Source organism: Cyprinus carpio, chromosome B5 (genome assembly GCF_018340385.1).
Source record: "Cyprinus carpio isolate SPL01 chromosome B5, ASM1834038v1, whole genome shotgun sequence".
Classification (NCBI taxonomy): domain Eukaryota; kingdom Metazoa; phylum Chordata; class Actinopteri; order Cypriniformes; family Cyprinidae; genus Cyprinus; species Cyprinus carpio.
The window spans coordinates 1371723-1391005 of record NC_056601.1 but is presented as its reverse complement, the minus strand read 5'-3'; the positions used below and the strand labels follow the sequence as shown (position 1 = coordinate 1391005).

General features: G+C 36.6%; 1 protein-coding gene across 2 annotated transcripts in view; it reads left to right on the top strand.

The window, feature by feature from the left end:
• The window catches only part of LOC109075975 (kremen protein 1), a 62149-nt gene that overhangs the window by 31574 nt on the left and 11292 nt on the right, over positions 1–19283 (top strand). For both annotated transcript variants that reach the window (XM_042723528.1, XM_042723527.1), the window contains exon 3: positions 6082–6173. In XM_042723528.1, coding sequence (XP_042579462.1) covers positions 6082–6173 — 92 coding nt within the window. The remainder of the gene's footprint in view (positions 1–6081; positions 6174–19283) is intronic.

Below are 19283 nucleotides of genomic sequence, written 5' to 3'. Positions count from 1 at the left end.
CCACTCGGTTAGTGAACCATTCAGAATGGTACTGATTTCCTCAAAGAGTTATTTTCTGGTAATGCCCAATTTTTGACCTGTGCCATGGTATTACTTTGAAGTGCCTTGAAATACCATGTAAATACCGTGTTGCATAAAAATGGCAGATGTAAGATGCATTGTATATAAATCATTGGTGTCAATAGAGTCAGTGTAATCAATGGTGTTATTACCAACAAAGTATTATGGATCCGTCACAGTACTCTTTGTAGGGATATTTTTTACATTTGGCCATTCATTTTCTGAATTTGTTGAATAGTTCTGTGTACAGTACGTTAGGAACATTATTGAAGTATTCATTGAAAGTCCTAAGAGTTTTGGGCAGATTTGTGTGTGCTGCTGCTTTGTATGTTGCTTCCAAGAGAAACTTTAATGTTTGATTTTCCATCCTCAATCTGTCAAGACTTTAGCTGAAGCAAAAGTGCAAGCAACCGTCAAGCATTTCTGTTTACACTGTTGTTTACTTAGCTGTGAAATTGAATGGTTGTTATCCACTTTCAGATGTCAGTTCGGCGAGGCGGGCTTGAATTGTTGTGGTTGAATCAGGAGTGGCTGTGTGTGATATAGATACAATAGACTCAAAAGTGTTGGATGAGCATCTCAAATTAGCTCTCAGATTATGTCCTAACAACTCCTTCAGTCCACTTACAGAGATGTAAATAACTATGTTAGCTACGTTAAAAAGTATAGTGTTGTTTATTTACCTCCTTTGTTATTTTAATTCGATTTAGTAGTGGATCTCAGCACGTGTACATGAGTCTCATTCCTGCTGCAGCATATGTTTGCCATGTTGACTGAGTATGGCTCTGGGCATATTAGGCAAATTTCCCTTGCTCATATTTGCTTTGGATACTGGTTAGCTGCAGCGGGCTAATAGTGTGGCTGAGGTCGGCGTTCAGGAAAAAGCTATTTTCAGTCTTACCCTACTATAGATTTTACTCGCTTTTGTTGTTAAAGAATCCAGTTTTTTATGAATAGCTCTGTGCCAGAATTTTAAAAGTTTATCATAAACTTTATTGATTATGGTGCATGGAAAGCAGTTGTTAAAGAGAAGCGTTTGAACGCATGCCAGACAAGAACAGCTGGTTTTCTCTCAGTTCAGATGGCCAGTAATGCTGAAAAAGGAGCGAGAGAGTGTTGCAATAAACGCTAACGGCTTGACACATTGTTCTTACACGTTAGATTTAGTGTCGCAATGATATTTGTGGTCACCGTGAAAAGCCTTCTATTTTTCTGTTTGTGAAAAACTGCACAGAAAAATTTCGACCTTAAGTACACATATTTATCTCTTGCTGCAATGCATGCCAATGTCAGCTTTTATTTCTGTACTTTTTGATCCCGGATGATTTCATCTACAATTTTCTGAGAAATTTGTGTTTCTCAGAAGTTACTCAGAAGATGTAATGAAGATCCTCAGTTGTTTCCGAGCTTTGTCTCTCAGGAGGTGTTTCTGCTTAAATTCTTTTGGAAATTAAAATTGTAGACAGTAAGTGCAAAAATAAGGGGATAATTCACCCCAAAATGGAAATGGTTGAAATTTACTTTCCTTTGTGGAACATTAAACAAGATATTTTTGAGAGATTAATTGTGTTTTTGTTCATACATCGGAAGTCAATAGTTATCAAAACTCTTTGCTTGCCAACATTCTTTAAAATATCTTCTTTTGTGTTCTGCAGAAGAAAGAAAGTTGCACAGGTTTGGAATGACATGAAGGTGAGAAAATAATGACCAAATTTAAATTTTTGGGGGTGAAATATCCCTTTAATTGGTATCCATTTGTTCTTGGAAGAGAAACGTTTGAGTCCATATTAATTGCAGACTTTGACTGCTGTTATCTCAATCAGAGCTCAGCAAAGTTGTTAGCTGTTCTGAAACTTTAGAGGAGAAACATGAAATTACTAGGGAATTTTGCTCAGGGGAAATATCTGAGAAGCATGAGGCTCTATTTGCTCTCGATACTCTATCATTGCTGTCTACAAGAAACAAATGAAAATGAAAGAACGGAACCAAACGCCTGAGAGCACTATTGAAACACTTCTTTTAAAGAGGTCCTATTATGCTCTTTTATAAAGTCTTGATTTTGTTTTGGGGGTGTACTCGAACATGCTCTCATGCTTAGTGGTTAGAAAAACGCATTATTTTCACATAATTTACATTATTACAATACCTTTATCCCCAGCCTGGCAGAAACGGCTTGACTAGTTCCAGGTTTGATGAAGGTCCGCCTTCCGAAAAACGAAATGTGTTGTGATTGGTAATCTGTCTCAGTGCGTTGTGATTGGCGAACAGCTTAGACAGTGTTTTAGTACTGTCCCGCCCCTTGCCAAAGCAGCAAGTTGCATCTGCTCCAGTTTAGTTAAGGATAGCGTCAATATTGCTATATCAATTTCAGCTGGATTCAGACCCCGAGAATATTGAACAAGAGGATCGCGCAGAACCTTTGCACGCACTGATATTGCAAGACATATTAGAGTCGTAACATTTTTATTTTTTGGCTAAATCACGTGTTAGATAGGATGTCAACAACCGCTTAAAAATAGCTGCATTTACTATGTACAGATAAGTGCAACGTAATATGTATTATTTAAATCTAACATTATAACATGAATTGCAGTGATACTGTTGAATACAGTTGAATTTGTTTATAAGTTACCATAGTCCAGTGGCGGCATATATATGCAAATTCATTCTCTGCCAGCAGGAGGCGCTGTTGGAGTGGTAGAGATCAATGTTTCTCTGGTAACGGCTGTACACAAAACAGCGCTCCGCTCACAAACGCTGCTCTATCAGACATTACATGCAAGATGAAATGAAAATGACATTTAACGTTTTCTGAAGACAGTCAGTTTCCTCCAGAAATACAGTGATATAAAAACCCCCGCACGGCTTCGATTTTGAAACATGCAGTGCTCATGTTTATTCAACGAAGTCAAAGCCTTTTAGAAAATCTATTTGTGGTGGTCAGTTTTGATATTGTGGCAAGCACCACAAATAAATTGATGCATGGGAAAAACTGTCTCATAATTGAAGTGTAAATTCTGCAGATTACATCGTTGTCCAGTATTGTACTGTCAGCAATTTATAAAAACGTTTTCATAATTGTATATTTACATACATAATCGACTAAAATTCAAAATGTGAAAAAGCACGTTTTATTTAATTTTAATGCAAATATTTACTTTACCAATTTTACTGTTAGAACGATAATTTCAGAATGTCTTAGAATTGTATCTATTCCTCTTTTGCCTTTGTTCTAGCATCTTGTGCTTCAGTGGAACCGAGAACATCTGTACAAAAACATCAGATGACACAAATCTGATTATAGATTCATTTACGCCATGTTTCATTGTTTAATTGTTTTGCAGAATTCAGAAACTCCAGGTTTTATATGTTGAGACCCAGATTTTCAATGCGGTCTTAGACTTTCTCTGACTGTTTACACAGCATAAACATAGAAAATTGTGTATTTACATGATGTGACATTTTAGACAGTATGAAGAGTAATCACAAAAAGAGATCTCATTGATGATGGTTGATGTTTCCTAGGGGCAGTTCTAAAGTCTTGCCATCTCCTTAAAGAGGTTATAAATCTCCAAAGGCATGGGTTATTCCCCATCCCATTAACCAGTCCGGACAGATGATGTCCCCGTCATTAGGGTAACACATGAAAGGCCCTGAGATTCTTTACTCATTCACTGCGAGGACTTGACCCTGCAGGCTGAACTGGACACACACACACACACACACACTCCTGCACACACTTGAAGAATCCTGAGGGCAAACAGGCCTGCGTTTGGTGATCAAAGCCACCTATTATATCTGGTCTGGAACTGCACCCTCGCATTGCTCTCCTCTCACCCTTGAGGGAAGAAAGGTGATTAATTAGAGGATAAATTAAAGGATTAGTCGTCATTTACTCACCTCTAGTCATTCCAAACCTGTATGATTCTGGCACAGAATACAAAAAGGGAAATTTTGAGCTGAAGTGATTGATTGAATGGGGACTGCATTTTACAAGCTTCAAAAAAAGGACTCAGAACCACCATGTAATTAAACGTAATCCATAAGACTTGTGCACAGACAATAGTTTTGTGTGATGAACAAATTGATATTTTCTTAGTCTTCCTCTCCTGTGAGCTGCTAATGGTTGCCAAGTTAGGTTTGAGTTACTGAGTTGAAATTACAACAAGTTCATGAACGAATCATTGAGATTTGTGAGCCGATTCACTGAAAAGATCTATTTCAGATGAGTTGTTTCAATTTTTTGCGGTTTTGAGAACGTGCCAAGAAGAGCTGTACAGTATATACAGTATATATTATATATAACTTTGGAGCTTGGCAGGCCACAGTTCTCACTCATTCACTTTCATTAAAAAGTGTCCAATACTTTTGAGTTCCTCAGAAGATAGAAAGTTATGAGGGTGAGTAAACGATGAGAAAATGTTGATTTTTGGGGTGAACTGTTCCATTAAGTGCTCGCCGTATGACCCCAGAGGCAGCCTGGATCAAATAAAGCCATATAGAAACCTGGCACGATGTATGAGTATGTTTATATGTGTCTGCCAAAGAGACAGATTCCTCTTATAATCTAATCTCCTCCATTGAACCTCAATTGCCCTGAAGACTTCAACTCCAAACAGGTGTCTTTCCTGAACAGGAGAATACATTATTCAAAAAAGCTATGCAAAGTAGCCATTATATTTGACTGAGTCATAATGAAAAACCCATCAGGCCGGAGGGGGTTGTCGATCTTGACGGTCGAAATACACACTCGGCTCCAAAGCCAGACTGGTTTGTAAGCAGGCCAGATCTCATTCTCCTCAACAGAAAAGACAAAAAAGGAGGGAAAATGGGAGGTGTTTAGCTGACTCCAACCTGAGGTTAGGTTTCTCCGGACACAAAAAAGAAAGCACATGAAAAGACGCTTCACTCAATACACTTGCTTGTTGTAAAGAGAGAAGAAGAGAAGCTGGAAAGTGTTTTTGATAGGAGAAGAAAAGGCCGTGGCACGCCCTTTTGATTCGACCTCACAATGCTGAAATCAGATAGCTGTCGCCTCAGGGTCGAGCTCGAGATGTTGCATTGTGACTCCTAAAAGACTAGAAGAATAGCTTTTCTCGATTATCGTTGTTTCTGACGGCGTGGGCTTTTTAAGTTCAATGTTTGGTTCACAAAGTACTCAACCAATCACTGCCTCGTCTGGCTGTGCGCTTGTAATCAATACCCTGTTTGAAGGCTTTCTGGGGTTTGGGCATCAGGGTTTAAAGTACACCCCAGAGAGCTTAAAGGGGTTTCGAAGCAGACAAAGCCGTAGAACTCCGCGGGTCACTGTCTGGAAAGGAACAAAGGCCTTCCACGGGCATTCGTGCAGACGCAGACCTGGAGAAGGACATGCTTGGATATACAGGACAGAGCAGGGGAGAGAAAGAGACTCAGTAAAGCACATAGGTTAGGACTGACCACCCTTAAAAAGGCTTTCCTCTTTAGTGACAGCTACACTTGAACGGAATTATCTGCAGTAACCAAAAGCAGCGACTCTACAAACTTGACTTTTTTTTCAGTAGCGTGACAATCTTTCAGCTATTTTCATAGTAGTGTAGCTACTTTTCCACAAGAAGCTAGAAGCTGCACTATTGTTCAAAAGCTGGGTGAGAAAATAAAGCAGTAAGGCCCAAGAAAGCGTGGTTTACAGTGAATTTATAAAAGCTAAGGAGGGTTGTTATATATTCATTATACTCTTTAAGCATACTGTAAATATTTAAACATCCCATGAACAGTAGTTCCTGTATGAATAATTATTTTTGGACACTTGAATGATTCAGTGATTCACCCATAAAGACAAGTCATTTGTCGCCACCTACTGCTGTAATGATGTAACATACAGAACGAGTCACTTCAAATCACCACAATAAAGTTTGTTAGAAGCCTCTATTATAACAAACTACTTCTTTTAAAAGGGAAAATGTTGTTGAGCTACTTTAGTTCAGATAGTTTACAGTTTCAAAGTCGCATCGATTTTAACAGTCTGTCTTTCCTCCACAGGAACCCAGATGGAGATGTTCGGCCCTGGTGTTATATCGCAGATCTCGAGGACGGAATCTACTGGAAATACTGTGATATTCCCACCTGCCAGAGTAAGCATTAACATTGAAAATGACATAGAAACTATAATGAGCAATGAGTACATGTTAAATAAGGAACTAGGCTAAAAATTTTTCCCATGATCTGGATTATGAAAACTAATATGCAATACTGCATTTTTGGAAAGGACTCTAATTGCTCCATCAAAAAATCACACTGTCCCAGCATGCACAGATACGTTTGTTTGTGCGTCACTTGATGTTTTGGCCTTCTCCACCCAAAGATCGTATACAAGAGTCTGTGTGTGTATTGTGTTTACCGCAAAGCATTAGATTGATAATTCATTTGTCTTAACCTGTTTTCAACATTTTTTCATATAATCAGTGAAGAGTTTTCTTTCTTTCTTTTTCTTTCTTTCTTTCTTTCTTTCTTTCTTTGTATTAGTGAATAAGTCTTTGTATGTGTGTGTGTCTCGCGGGCATGTATGTGTGTGCATGTGTGTACGAGTGCAAACTCATTTTCCTGCCAGTCAGATTTATATAATCCCACTAAGTGTGTTTTCTACTGTACTGGCAGAGAAACAGAATGTTTGTGTGTGTGTGTGTGTGTGTGTGTGTGTGTGTGTGTGTGTGTGTGTGTGTGTAATCTGGTCCTCAGTTTCATCTCACTAATCACACCCCATAAACAAGAGCTGACACGGAGTATCACAGGATGGGTAGAATGTGAATACAGAACTGAACAGCTGTGTCATACACCAGAAAACAGTCTAAGTAGTTCATATCATTCATGACAAGCAAATGCATAAATTAGGGCGGCCAATTTAACATGTTAATTTAGCTCAGTTAATTAGAAAAAAAAAAGTAATGTAATTTTAAAGAAGTATGCATTTAATGACCACTGGATAATTTATGCTTGATGTACCACTTAAATTGTTTCAGGGGTCCGTGGTTCCAAAGTTATAGTCCATAATATGATGCAAACAAAACTGTCCCTGTAAGGGATGGAAAGAGTAGTCAGTTCAAAATGTAATTTTGTTTTAAGGTCCTACAGTAATTCATTTTTTTTTTAATTTTCACAACCCATTTTTATTTTATTTTATTTTATTTTATTTTATTTTATTTTATTTTATTTTATTTTATTTTATTTTATTTTATTTTATTTTATTTTATTTTATTTTATTTTATTTTATTTTATTTTATTTTATTTTATTTTATTTTATTAAGTAAGATTTTTTTTTTCAGCAAGGATGCATTAAATTGATCAAAAGTGACAGCAAAGCATTTCTATTTCAAATAAATGTCGCTTTTAACTCTCTATTGGTCAAATAATCCTAATAAAAAGTTAGTTTTAAGAAAATATTAACACAACTGTTTTTAATTTGTTTAAATACGAACATTGATAATAATAAGAAATGTTTCTTGAGCATCAAATCAGCATATTAGAATGATATTTCTGACACTGAAGACTGGAGCAATGACGCTGAATGTTTAGATTTGCCATCACAGGAATAAATTTAATGTTAAAATATATTTAAATAGATAACAGTTATTTTAAATGGTAATAATTTTTCACAGTATAACTGTTTTTATGTATTTTTGATAAATAAATAAATAAAACTTCTCAAAGTTTTATAGCCCATCTTAGGGTTGTGATGCGTGACCTAATCTTAATTTTCCTCCTTCATCTCCAGTTGCACAAATAAGAGCCGTACTCACTGTCCAGCACAATTACACTCACTGACCCATTTCCCAAAAGTGCCATGCACTCATTAATCTGTCTGGATGCCTCTTATCTCTGTGCCCTTTTTGGAGCTAACAAAGCCCCCTAACTAATGCCCCTCTAGGCTGAGACTGTCTTCAATTGCAGGCAAATTTAGGACAGCTTTTGTCACAGCCAGTTGTCTTCTGTGTTAGGCTCACTGATTTGAGTCTGGTTTACCGTTAATGTGTTTCAGCTTGTAACCCATCTGATTTTTTTCATGTCCCAGATTCCTGTCAGCTTTCAGGGCATCGCCCATATTAAGTACAGCCCTCCACATGCTCCCATCTCAGCTTGGATATCATTAGATAGGTCTTGGGTCTTGGGTGGTACCCTAAAGCCACTATACCCACAGTGTTGGCAATGAAAGCAAGGTGATTTGTTGGACTTTTTAGCTCCAGGCAGTCGTTGTGCTTTAAAATCAGAAAGCGGTCGGTGCACCTGTAGCATCACAATTGACACGCGTACACACACCTGAGGCTGTTACACTATTTGTTACGTGGGATGAAAGAACAGAATATACCCCAATCTCCATTAGGCTTACTGTCAAGTGCAAAATGACACTTATCTTTGCAGTACATATGAGAGAGGTAGACTTTCTCCCGTGTTTGTTCTATTTAGGTGTTGTTTTGTTCTCTGAATAACAGTAACCTGTCTTAGATGTCTTTTATGTTAACCATCTGTAGACTTATTGTCTCTTTTACCAACACACACAAACACACATGCATATTTATGTATTATTTCATAATATCAAGAAAAAGGATGTACTGTAGAATAACTAAATAGGACTTCTCGTCTATAATGGAGGGGCTTAATGTTTATGCCGAAACACTGAAAATATTTACTTTGATGCAATTTTCACTCAGAAATTGCTAGTAAATTTCACAAAAAAATGACTGTTAATGCATATGACACTTTGATTTAGAAAGAGTGAAATGGTATTTTCCGTATTGCATGTATTGTAACAAAATGTATTTTTACAGTCTGGCACTGATTCAGATCACCCAATGTGCAGATTAACATGATGGGACATGTTTACTTTCACTCTGTGCTCTTTTATAGTAAGCACATATTCAGTATGTACTGTAGGTTTGGTGCCAAATAATTGGGATGGTTAACTGTCAAGTGAGAGTCATAAGAGAACCGGCCGCATTCCTCACGGATAGTTGATTTTCTGAAAGTGAACAACAACAGCACCTGTTAAAGTAAACCTGTCTTTAATCAACAATGTTCCCGCTCAGCTATCGCTCACAGGTGTGTGTGGTGATTGGTTTTGCTTGGATTTGCTTTTTAATGTCCTACAATAACTGTCCAACAGCATCGGGAAAAAAAATGAAGAGTCCTTCGGGAATCAGTGGGCTTCAGTGGTTGGGCTGCATGTTGATTCCCCCAAAAATACTGACACTTAAGATTCAGTCGAGCTGCGTTTATACTGCACTGGTTGCGCAAGAAGTTTGGATTCATCATTGCATGTGCGGTTCGAATGCAGATCTTTTAATCATAATTGTTCCTTCAAATGCACACACAGATATGGCCATATGATTTCCCTCTTCTCTATCAAGACACCTTTTATCTCATGAATGACTGAGCAGACTGATGAAATACGTATAATTGCTCTTAATACCCGATCCTTCATCTTCATCAACAACAGCAAAGCGCAAATGTCTGTTTTTTCTTCCCCCACGCAGCAGATGTTGTGTTTTGGGAGATCAAAGACAGGTGCTGTTTTTGCACCTCGTGACCCAAGGCAGGTTGAGCGAGGGATGAGCGATGCAGCTCTTTTCACTGTTCATTCCTGCTGTTTCACTCATCTGGCCTCTGAACACACTTTCATTATGCTGTTTCTATTGAGAACGCCTCCCTCAATCTTTAATTAAGCATGCAGTCGCTCCCTGAAGGCCGTGGCGGTGAAAAGCACTGATCTCGGCTTCATTTGTCGTAACACGGCCTCAGGCCTGTGCCTGCCACCTTGCAAATGGGAACGGCATGGGAAAGTATGCCATGAAGTTGCGCAGCAGGGCTCATGTGTCTGCTGTTAAGGTGTTGTTTGTGTTCCTTGCATGTTGTAGGTTTATACTCAAGATGTTTGCAACGACCCCGTTGACTTGTTCCTTTGATTCCCACTTTCTCTCTCTCCCAGAGTAAATCTCAGTTGCTAAATGTATGATAGATGCTCAGGTCGTGGGTAAAGTGCGCAATAACACAAACACAAGCTCAGTCAGAAACGCCTGCCTCATAAACAAAGCTACACTGTCAAATTCCCCCGAGCAGAAAATGAAAGCATATTAATAGTCTGTTTTTTATGGAATGATCCACAACATCAACAAATTAATTTCACTCCGAAGCAGATCCAGCTGTCGTAATGTAAAAAAAAGGGAACAAAAGTTAAACCAAAACACATGTACTCTGGGCTGGGTAAGTGTGTCTGTAACAGGAGGGAGCCTGCCAAAACAGGAACACAACTTTAGTATCTGAATTAATGACAGACAAGCAGATCCAAAAGCAGAAAAGAGGATGTGAGGACGCTTTTGAATGATCTACCAACAAGTCAGCAAACCCCAGACGCTTAATATAGTCATTTTATAGGTGTTTTACACCAAACTGTGAAGTGCAGCACTAAAACTAGATAATTGCTGATGTTTAAAAACCCTCCTCTACCCATAATGCACTGTGTTTCCCTGAAGCATTGTTCATACTGACAGCAACCGGAAATCATTTTCAATGTAAAAAATAATGATTTGAAGTGTTGTGTCAAAGTTGACTTGATGCATATGAGATGCAACGGGATGTGGCAGCGACCAATGAGAATGAAGATGTAATTTATTTAGTGAATTTTGACAAAATAAATATCCATAAAATTCAAAATGTAAAAAAAAAAAAAAAAATATGTGATTCACATGAAGTTGTTTCCATCGATGTGGCAAAGTTGAAGAAGGCTGAACTTTATGCAAATGAGTCTTGGATGAGACTTTTGAGTCAATAAATGTGACCCTGGACCACAAAACCAGCCATAAACCAGTCACCAGTCATTTCGAAATTGAGATTTATGCATCAATAATAAATAAGCTTTCCACTGATGTATGGTTGGTAGAATTGGACACTACTTGGCCAAGATACAACTGTTTGAAAATCTGGAATCTGAGGGTGCAAAAAAATCAAAATATTGATAAAATTCGCCTTTAAAGTTGTCCAGATGAAGTTCTTAGCAATGCATATTACTAATCAAAAATTAAGTTTTGATATATTTACAGTAGAAAATTTACAAAATATCTTCATGGAACATGATCTTTACTTAATATCCTAATGATTTTTGGCGTAAAAGAAAAATCTATAATTTTAACCCATAAAATGTATTTTTGGCTAATGCTACAAATATACCCCAGAGACTTAAGACTGCTTTTGTGCTCCAGGGTCACAAATGTTCACTAAATTTAAAATGTGAATTAATATCCATTAATTAAATTAATTTTATTCATTAAAATGTTCTATTAAAATGTATTATTAAAGATGGCATTACTAAATAAAAAAAATAGCAATGGCTGATTTTATTTTATTTGTCATTAAGCATCCTGATCCCTAAATATCAGTATCAACATAATGAAAAATCAGTAGGAAGACGTTTGTGATCACTTTCACTGTTGTATAAGACTTGCATCTACCTTCGTAGGTATATTAAAAAACCGTGGGCATTCCAAGATTTTGATTTATTCATTGATACTGTCAGCCCACCAGCGTTAAAGCATCAAGCAATAGCAACGCCTGCTACAGTACAATCAACAATACAGCAACCAAGTGACCTGCAGCAATAAACCGGCTGTCAGTGTGAACGCCTTTAGAGAGAACGAGGTGTTGACACGAGCGTACACGTGTTAATGAATTTGTGTTGAGAGGAATACATCTGTGGAATAAACCTGTTGTGGTGGTGGGAGGTAGTCTTATGTGTGGGCTTGTGCATGTGGGCTACACAAAATTAGACTGTAAATAATGTTTTCTAATCTGTTCGGGCTTATTATTTCAGTAAATCAACACGCTGTGCGCTGGCATAATCAGATGCCTGTGGAAAATGGGAAGTCAGACACAAACTCTGTTCCAGGTTTTATCATCGTTATTATTATTATATGACCCATATTTAGCCTTTCTACTTTCACATTAATGAGTTCAGACTGCTCTAGTCATAAACAGCACTAGAGAGAAAAAAATCAGTAATTATTTACTCTTTTTCCAAACCCGTTTTTATTATTATTATTATTATTTTTTTTTTTGTGCAATACACAATTGATCGTTCTTCTACTGATTTTTCTTTATCATGCAGCGAATTTGGAACAGGACCTTGTAAAGTCTCATAAAAGCTTTACATGATGAATGAAACTTTCATATTATTTCCTGAAAGTGTTGACATTTTGCCCTGTTCCAGTTCTACCTGCCGTATTTATGCATCCAGGAGTAGTGTCTGATTCATGAATAAATCATTATTCTGATTTAGATTTGTTTCAAAGTATCAGTTGACTAGATTCACATCACTGGTCTACGAGTAATCAGATTTGGAATATAATGTGTATGTGTAAAATTTTAGGATTTTTTAATGTTTTTGAAAGAAGTCTCTTAGTGCTGCATTCATTTGATGAAAAATCTGGTCGCTTTTTATTATATTTAAAAAAAATAAAACAAGATGCAATTTATTCCTTTGATGGCAAAGTTGAATTTTCACCTTCAGAAATTATTCTAGTATGCTGATTTTTTTATTTACATTTTTTTTCATCATGCATTAGTACTTTTACTCACTATGTTATTGTAAAATGTATTTATTATACATTTATTTTTTATTTATAAAATAACGTTCTGTTTACTTATTTTAATCAAATTTATGTACTAACTATTTATTTATTTTGCACTGTTATTCCTTTCGGACCCCTTAGTATTCCCTTCCGGCCCCCTGGGGTCCCACGACAAAACATTTATGATACTGTTATGGTGCTTTTACACCCGTTTTGAAGCATGAGATCCCTATTCATTGTTGTTACGTGGAAAACAGCGACCAGCACATTATTGCAGTTTCTCCTGCTGTGCTCTATGGAAGAAAGAATGCCAGTTAGTTTGGCTGAACTATCCCTTTAAACATTCAGAAAGCCAGACTGTCTTATTAGCAATAACAAGACGTCTCTTTATTATTTCACCCCTTCTCCCTCAAGTGTATCTCGGCTCTGGACTAAACGTGTTCCTGGCAGAGTCTGCAGGGTGTGGCACAGTAAAGAACTTATGAATGTATTTTGGAAAAAAAAAAAAAGAAACACCCACAATCCTCTGCAAAAAGAAAGAGGAAAAACGCACCCCAGATGTCATCTGAATTTATGTCTGTAATTACCTTATTTTAATAACACGGAGAGAGAATGAAAGAGGCCCTCTCAGACACGCTTATCCGTTGTTTCTGCCAAGCGCATTTGCCAAGGAGCGCAGCGTTTGATGTTGTTGTGTTTGTTTTCTGGGTGTTTCTTTCCTTCTTCCTTTTGTCAGTCTCTCTCTGCCTCGTCTTTTGAAAGCCATTATGTCTGCCTCTCCGCTTCAGCAGACTTGTGACACGTCTATCACTCTTGCGTCACCCCCATAAAGCCCTGCAATAATGAAAATCTAAATTGTGAAAAGCACGGATGACTCACCGCAGCTGAGATATGATGTGCGATATAAGGCCAGAGACCATCGGTTCTGCTCTGAAGAATATCGGTGGAATTTACTGGCGCTCTAGAGTTTTTGAAGACTCCTCAGAAGAGGGTTATTGGGAAAAGCAGTCAGCTGGTGGCCTTGTGATGGAGGATCTGGGCTTGAAATGGAAAGATATTGATAAGTACGTGCCACATGTGCTTACAAAAGGGCACGGACTGGTCAACATATTTATGATTTATTGCTGTTAATTAATTTATGCATCAGCTACTGGTTATATGAATTAATTTGATACTTCAGTGGCCTATACAGAACTTACTTTTTTCCCCCATGGAGTAAATCTTACATTTGAGGTTATGAATATCATTTTTTTTTTTCTGATTACAGTTTTTCTCAGTTGCTTTGGTGCATTTCACGAATCATCCTTAATATTTGCAAAGAAGTGCATTTCTCAAAACAATTCGCACAAACAGCACCACACAATGGGTTACCTGCAAAAGCCTGTAACTTACTCAAAATCTTTAGTCCATCTCTCAAAAGCAAGTATTTATGTCAATGAACATATCAGTGCTATCAGAATGAAAAGTCCTTGTGTCATTGTTCACAAACAAGATAGTCAAAATGCTTCGTCATGTTGTCAATATAAGAGTGACAATGTCATTGTGATATAGAAAAGGAAACAGAAATATGGGCACAAAGATGAAAATAAAAAATAAGTCCACTTTCAGAATTTGTAACTCTTGTGTTGTCCTCTGTCTATACAGTATATATTTCCAGCTGAAGATTCATGAGATGAATCTATTTCAGAGAAATGCTTTATCACTGGTTGATCTACATTCTCTTTATTAGTCAAGATTCACTTGCACAATTCATGCCAAATTTACAAAAAGTCAAAAAAAAAATGTGTAAGAAAAAACGTGCTTGGCAGTTTATGACAACTAGATGAACCATTCTGCATTTAATGACTTACACGATGAACTAAAGACTAGATGTTTTGAGGGGTAAGACTATTGCACAGAAAACTATATAATACATTTTGAGCAACATGACATTAGCAACTGATAATGTAGGAAACCGCAGATAAATGTGCATAATCAATTGCATGAATGTACAAAAGCAATCGCAACTTGTTCAAACGAATGAGAAACTGGTTTTATGATGTGTGTTAATGACTAGATGATGTGGAGGTTGTACAAGTAGTTTTGAGAATTTCATTTCTGATTTGAGAAATGCACCAAAGTGACTGAGAAAAACTGTAATTCAAAAATTCTTTCTTCTCTTTTCAATTTCTTTTCCACCACCCTCGTTCTGTCTCTCTCTCATGTTTGTATTTTTCTATATCATATCTATCATATATTTACTTTTATTTTAGTTCTAATTTAGTTCTAATAGTTTTTCATTCGATATTTATTTTTCTTCTATTTCAGCTTAATTTCAATGAACAAAAAACGCTTTTTAACAGTTTTAGTTAACAATAACACCGGTCAACATGAAATAAATATTGACCCTATTTACATTTTTATAGCACTTTCTAGGTCATATTGTGAACGATTCTTCAATCCATGTTGTTCCAAAGAAAATTAATGCATGTCATTATAATCTTTCATCAAAATTGAATAACTTTAATCACAAAAACACAAAGGTTGTATTTAAAGTTCTCCAATAATCTGAAAATTCCTTTTACTTTTGCATTTATTTTCATTGCATTTAAAAAAAAAAAATAATAATAATAATCCATTAAAAATGGTTAAGTTAAATTTACAAGCTCTACTTGTAAGATGAAAATGTCCCTAGCATTTGTGACCCTTTCTGTGAAATCCAGGTTAAAGTCTCAAAATCTAATTATGAGATAACAAGCATCAAAATTTGATTTCAACCATTAATTTCATGATGATTTCAATTTTTGACATGGCCTAACTCAGTCAATATTAAATATATAAAGGTTTTATTTTCACAGAATATTCTACATCTTTATAAAAAGATGATTTTATGTAGAAAACAGTAAATCACAAAACAAATGACTTCAGCTGGGTTTTTACAGTCAGGGTCACATTTTCCAAAAGACTGGAGCCATTGAATGAAATTGTAATCTGATGTGTAATCTGAACCTGTACATCAAGGTAAAGTGAGCTTTTTCTTTCTTTGTTATTTAGTTGTCATTTAGCAGATAGTTTTCCTCTGAAGTGATTTACAGTAAACTAACTCAGGTGCCTCGCTCAAGGGCACGAGTGTGATCAGTGTTCCCGTACAGCAATCAAACCCGCATCGTTAAGAAAACACAGAATAGATATTTCATCATGGGCTTGCGCAGCATCAAATATCACAGAGTGTTTTTGTGAAGCCTTTAATAATTTTATGCATGTCACCAGTGGAACCAGCCACATTCCCATCTGTGTTTAATTTAAGACTCTGATTCTCTCCGCGTCGAGATGCAGATGCAGGCCTGGCTGTAAAAAAAAAAAAGAATATACATGTGTGTGTGTGTGTGTGTTGCATCTTTCCATTGTGAACGTGTGTGTTTCCTGCAAGCCGTATCTGGACGCGAGCCAGTCTAAACGAGGCACATTAGCACACGTAATGCCATCGCGTTCAGCGCCGTATAAAATCTTCAAATTCCACTCTACTCTTTGAAGTCGATTGCATTATTTTTAAAGCATGGATATGTGAGGTTCGGCACAGCTTTACTGCAGTTCTCTTTTGAAGTTCTCTGAGGTAAGTTAACTAAAGAAACATGGCGGCTCCTAAAAACAGCAGCTGTGTTGGTAAAAAGAGATCAGCCCTTTTTTGTGCAGGGGGAAGCAAACCGTGTGCGTGATGAGAGGTTAAGGACAGATAAATTGATGGTAAAGTACAAGTATCGCTCTGTCAGAAGCAGAAGACCTGCACTCTTTAATCTTGCATGAGCAGAATGTCCTGCTTTCAAGTTCAGAGCGATTGCCATTGAAGGAACAGCCAAGAGAAATTCTCTCTTTCCGAGAGTGAAAAATGAGATTCTGTTCTCTGTAAAAGCATATCAGTGTAATTAAGGCTTTTGTCCTCTATCTAACCATCATAATTACATGCAGTCTTCCATTTAATTCCCACCCAGAAATTCCTGGCTGGCAGCGATGGATCATCTTCGGATCCGGTTTGTGTTTGACTCGACACGGCTCATGAGGACATTGTTGCAGATTTACGAGGGGGAGGAATGCACTGCACTGCAGTGCTGTGTGATGTTTTTTACACTCTGATTAATGAGAGGAACAGACTGTGGATTATATTGTACATGTCTGTGTTTGGACAAGCAGAAACGTTGTGGGGTTTGCACAGTCTTTGTCTGCTGAACTCTCCAACATTTTGAATAATACGTTTACGTATAAAGGAGAAATAAGAAATAACAGAACGAAATAAGAGGTGAATTTTGCACATTTTGTACTATGTGGCACAATCAGCCAATCAGAACAAATGTTGAGCTGAATTATTTCGGAGCTACCGAGCGTGACGCAAAACTTCCTCCTGAATCCACTCAGACGTCTTATGAAAACTAAGCCGCAAAAATGAATAATTGAGAATATTTCATGGTATTGACATCACAGCGGCATTAATAAGTACAATTCATATGCAACTGAATGTTAGCAGAGATTTCCTTTTTAAATAAATGCTGTTCTTTTGAACTTTCTATGCATCAAAGAATCATGAAAAGAAAAAAAAAATTATCATGGTTTCCACGAAAATATGATGCAGCTTTGATAATAGTAAGAAATATCGGTAGCACTTTACTTAAAGCCTTTATGGATAATGCATTATTAAAGATTATAATGCATTATAATTATTCATGATGTCTTGTCGTAAATAATTATAACTGAATTTAAAACACATAGTTTAACAATGAATTGATAAGTGTTATAATGTATTAGCTGTGGTTACATTTATTCATGAGATTGTACAATGCATTATATTTTGCATTGCAAGGCATACTTAATTAATGCCTCTAAACTACTTTTATAATGCATTATACATAAAGGCTTCAAGTAGAGCATTACTAAAATATTTCTTCATGTGACACTGAAGACAATGTCTGCTTTGCATCAAAGGAATAAATTACATTTTAAAACATAGATATACTCACCCAGATATTATTGTCACAATATTACTGTTTTTACTGTGTTTTTGATAAATGCAGCCATGATGGGCATAAAAGACTTCTTTCAACAACATGTAAAAATCTTACCAACCCTAAAAACTGTAGTGTTTGGGTATGTAGAAATATTTCTTAAAGGTACAGCACAGTAGCAACAACAACCTTTTTAATTTTAAAAGTGTAAAATGGCCATGTGTTTTGTATCAACGAATTTTACACTGCAAAAATGATTTTCTTACTTAGTATTTTTGTCTTGTTTTTTAGTATAAATATCTAAACATTTTTTTAATCAAGATGCATTCACATGACAAGTAAAATGCCTTACTTTATTAAGTCTTGCTTCTAAAAAAAAAAATATATATATATATCAAAAATTTGCTAATTTTTGCTTAAAATATATATATATATATATATATTTGCTTATTCTAAGCAAAAACTAACAAAATGTTGATATTTGTTAAAAAACAAGACATAATATTTTGTCATTTTACTTGTTAAGTAAATGCACCTTGATTTAAGAATTTTTAGTTATTTATGCTAGAAAACAAAACAAAAATACTAAGTAAGAAATTCATTTTTTTGCAGTGTATCCAACAGATTTTGAGAGAAAATGTAAATGTTTATGCTTCACCGTCACGATCTGTCGTAGTAGTTAATCTGTGTTTATGTTTTGACTGTGTGAACTTGATTACTGAATTTTTTCTGCTAGAATTTCGCTTTTCATCAAACAGCATCAAATATTTCAGTAAACACTTCTACACAGATGCAGAGAGGCAGAATGTGTGTGTGGCCTGAGTTGGCCCAGTGTGTATCCCTTTGAAAACTAAACGTTTCTTTGCATCCAGCGAGCAGAACGAGGTCTGTGCGAGTACTGACTTGCGCCGAGATGAGTTCTGAGAGGGTTCTTTTAATCCTTATCGCCAGTCTGCAATCAAACCTTTCACTGTTTAACCTACACCGTCATCCGAATGTTCTTCAGAACTGTTCTGATAGAACAGATACACTTACGTTCACACAAACAAATCCCAATCATCCATTCATGTTGTGCATGAAAGCATGTGTGTGTGTGTGTGTGTGTGTGTGTGTGTGTGTGTGTGTGTGTGTGTGTGCTGGATGTGTTGTGATGAATGGTTTAAGCACATTGCCATGTGGTCGCTAGGGTTTTCTGGGTAGTTGCTTAGTGTTTGCACTCCCAATTGTGTCCATGCAAAACAAAAAACTTTTAAAACTGGTCTAAACTGACTTGCTGGTTTAGGATGGTTGGTGACACTCCAAGACATTTTCTAGATTCCAACATCCTCTCTTTCTCTTTTTCTTTCTGACTTCTGTGTTCTCTCACCCTGAGACCTCATTCAGTTCATTATTAACAAAACCCCCAGAATCCATCTGTGCATTCTCTTAGGATGAGGTTTGGTCACATCCAGCGCTCTCCATTCTCACACTGTTCGGGCCATGCATGCCGTTTTAATCATAGTTCATAAAACACCTCAGTCTTTAAGACACGTTTCCAGACGATTTACCGGCAGAGAGAAGTTAATGATTTGCAAGTGTTACTGTACTGAATTATGGCTGATGTTGCTAATCAATTACATGGACCCCAGTATGCCTGTGCCATGTTTTTAAATGAGAT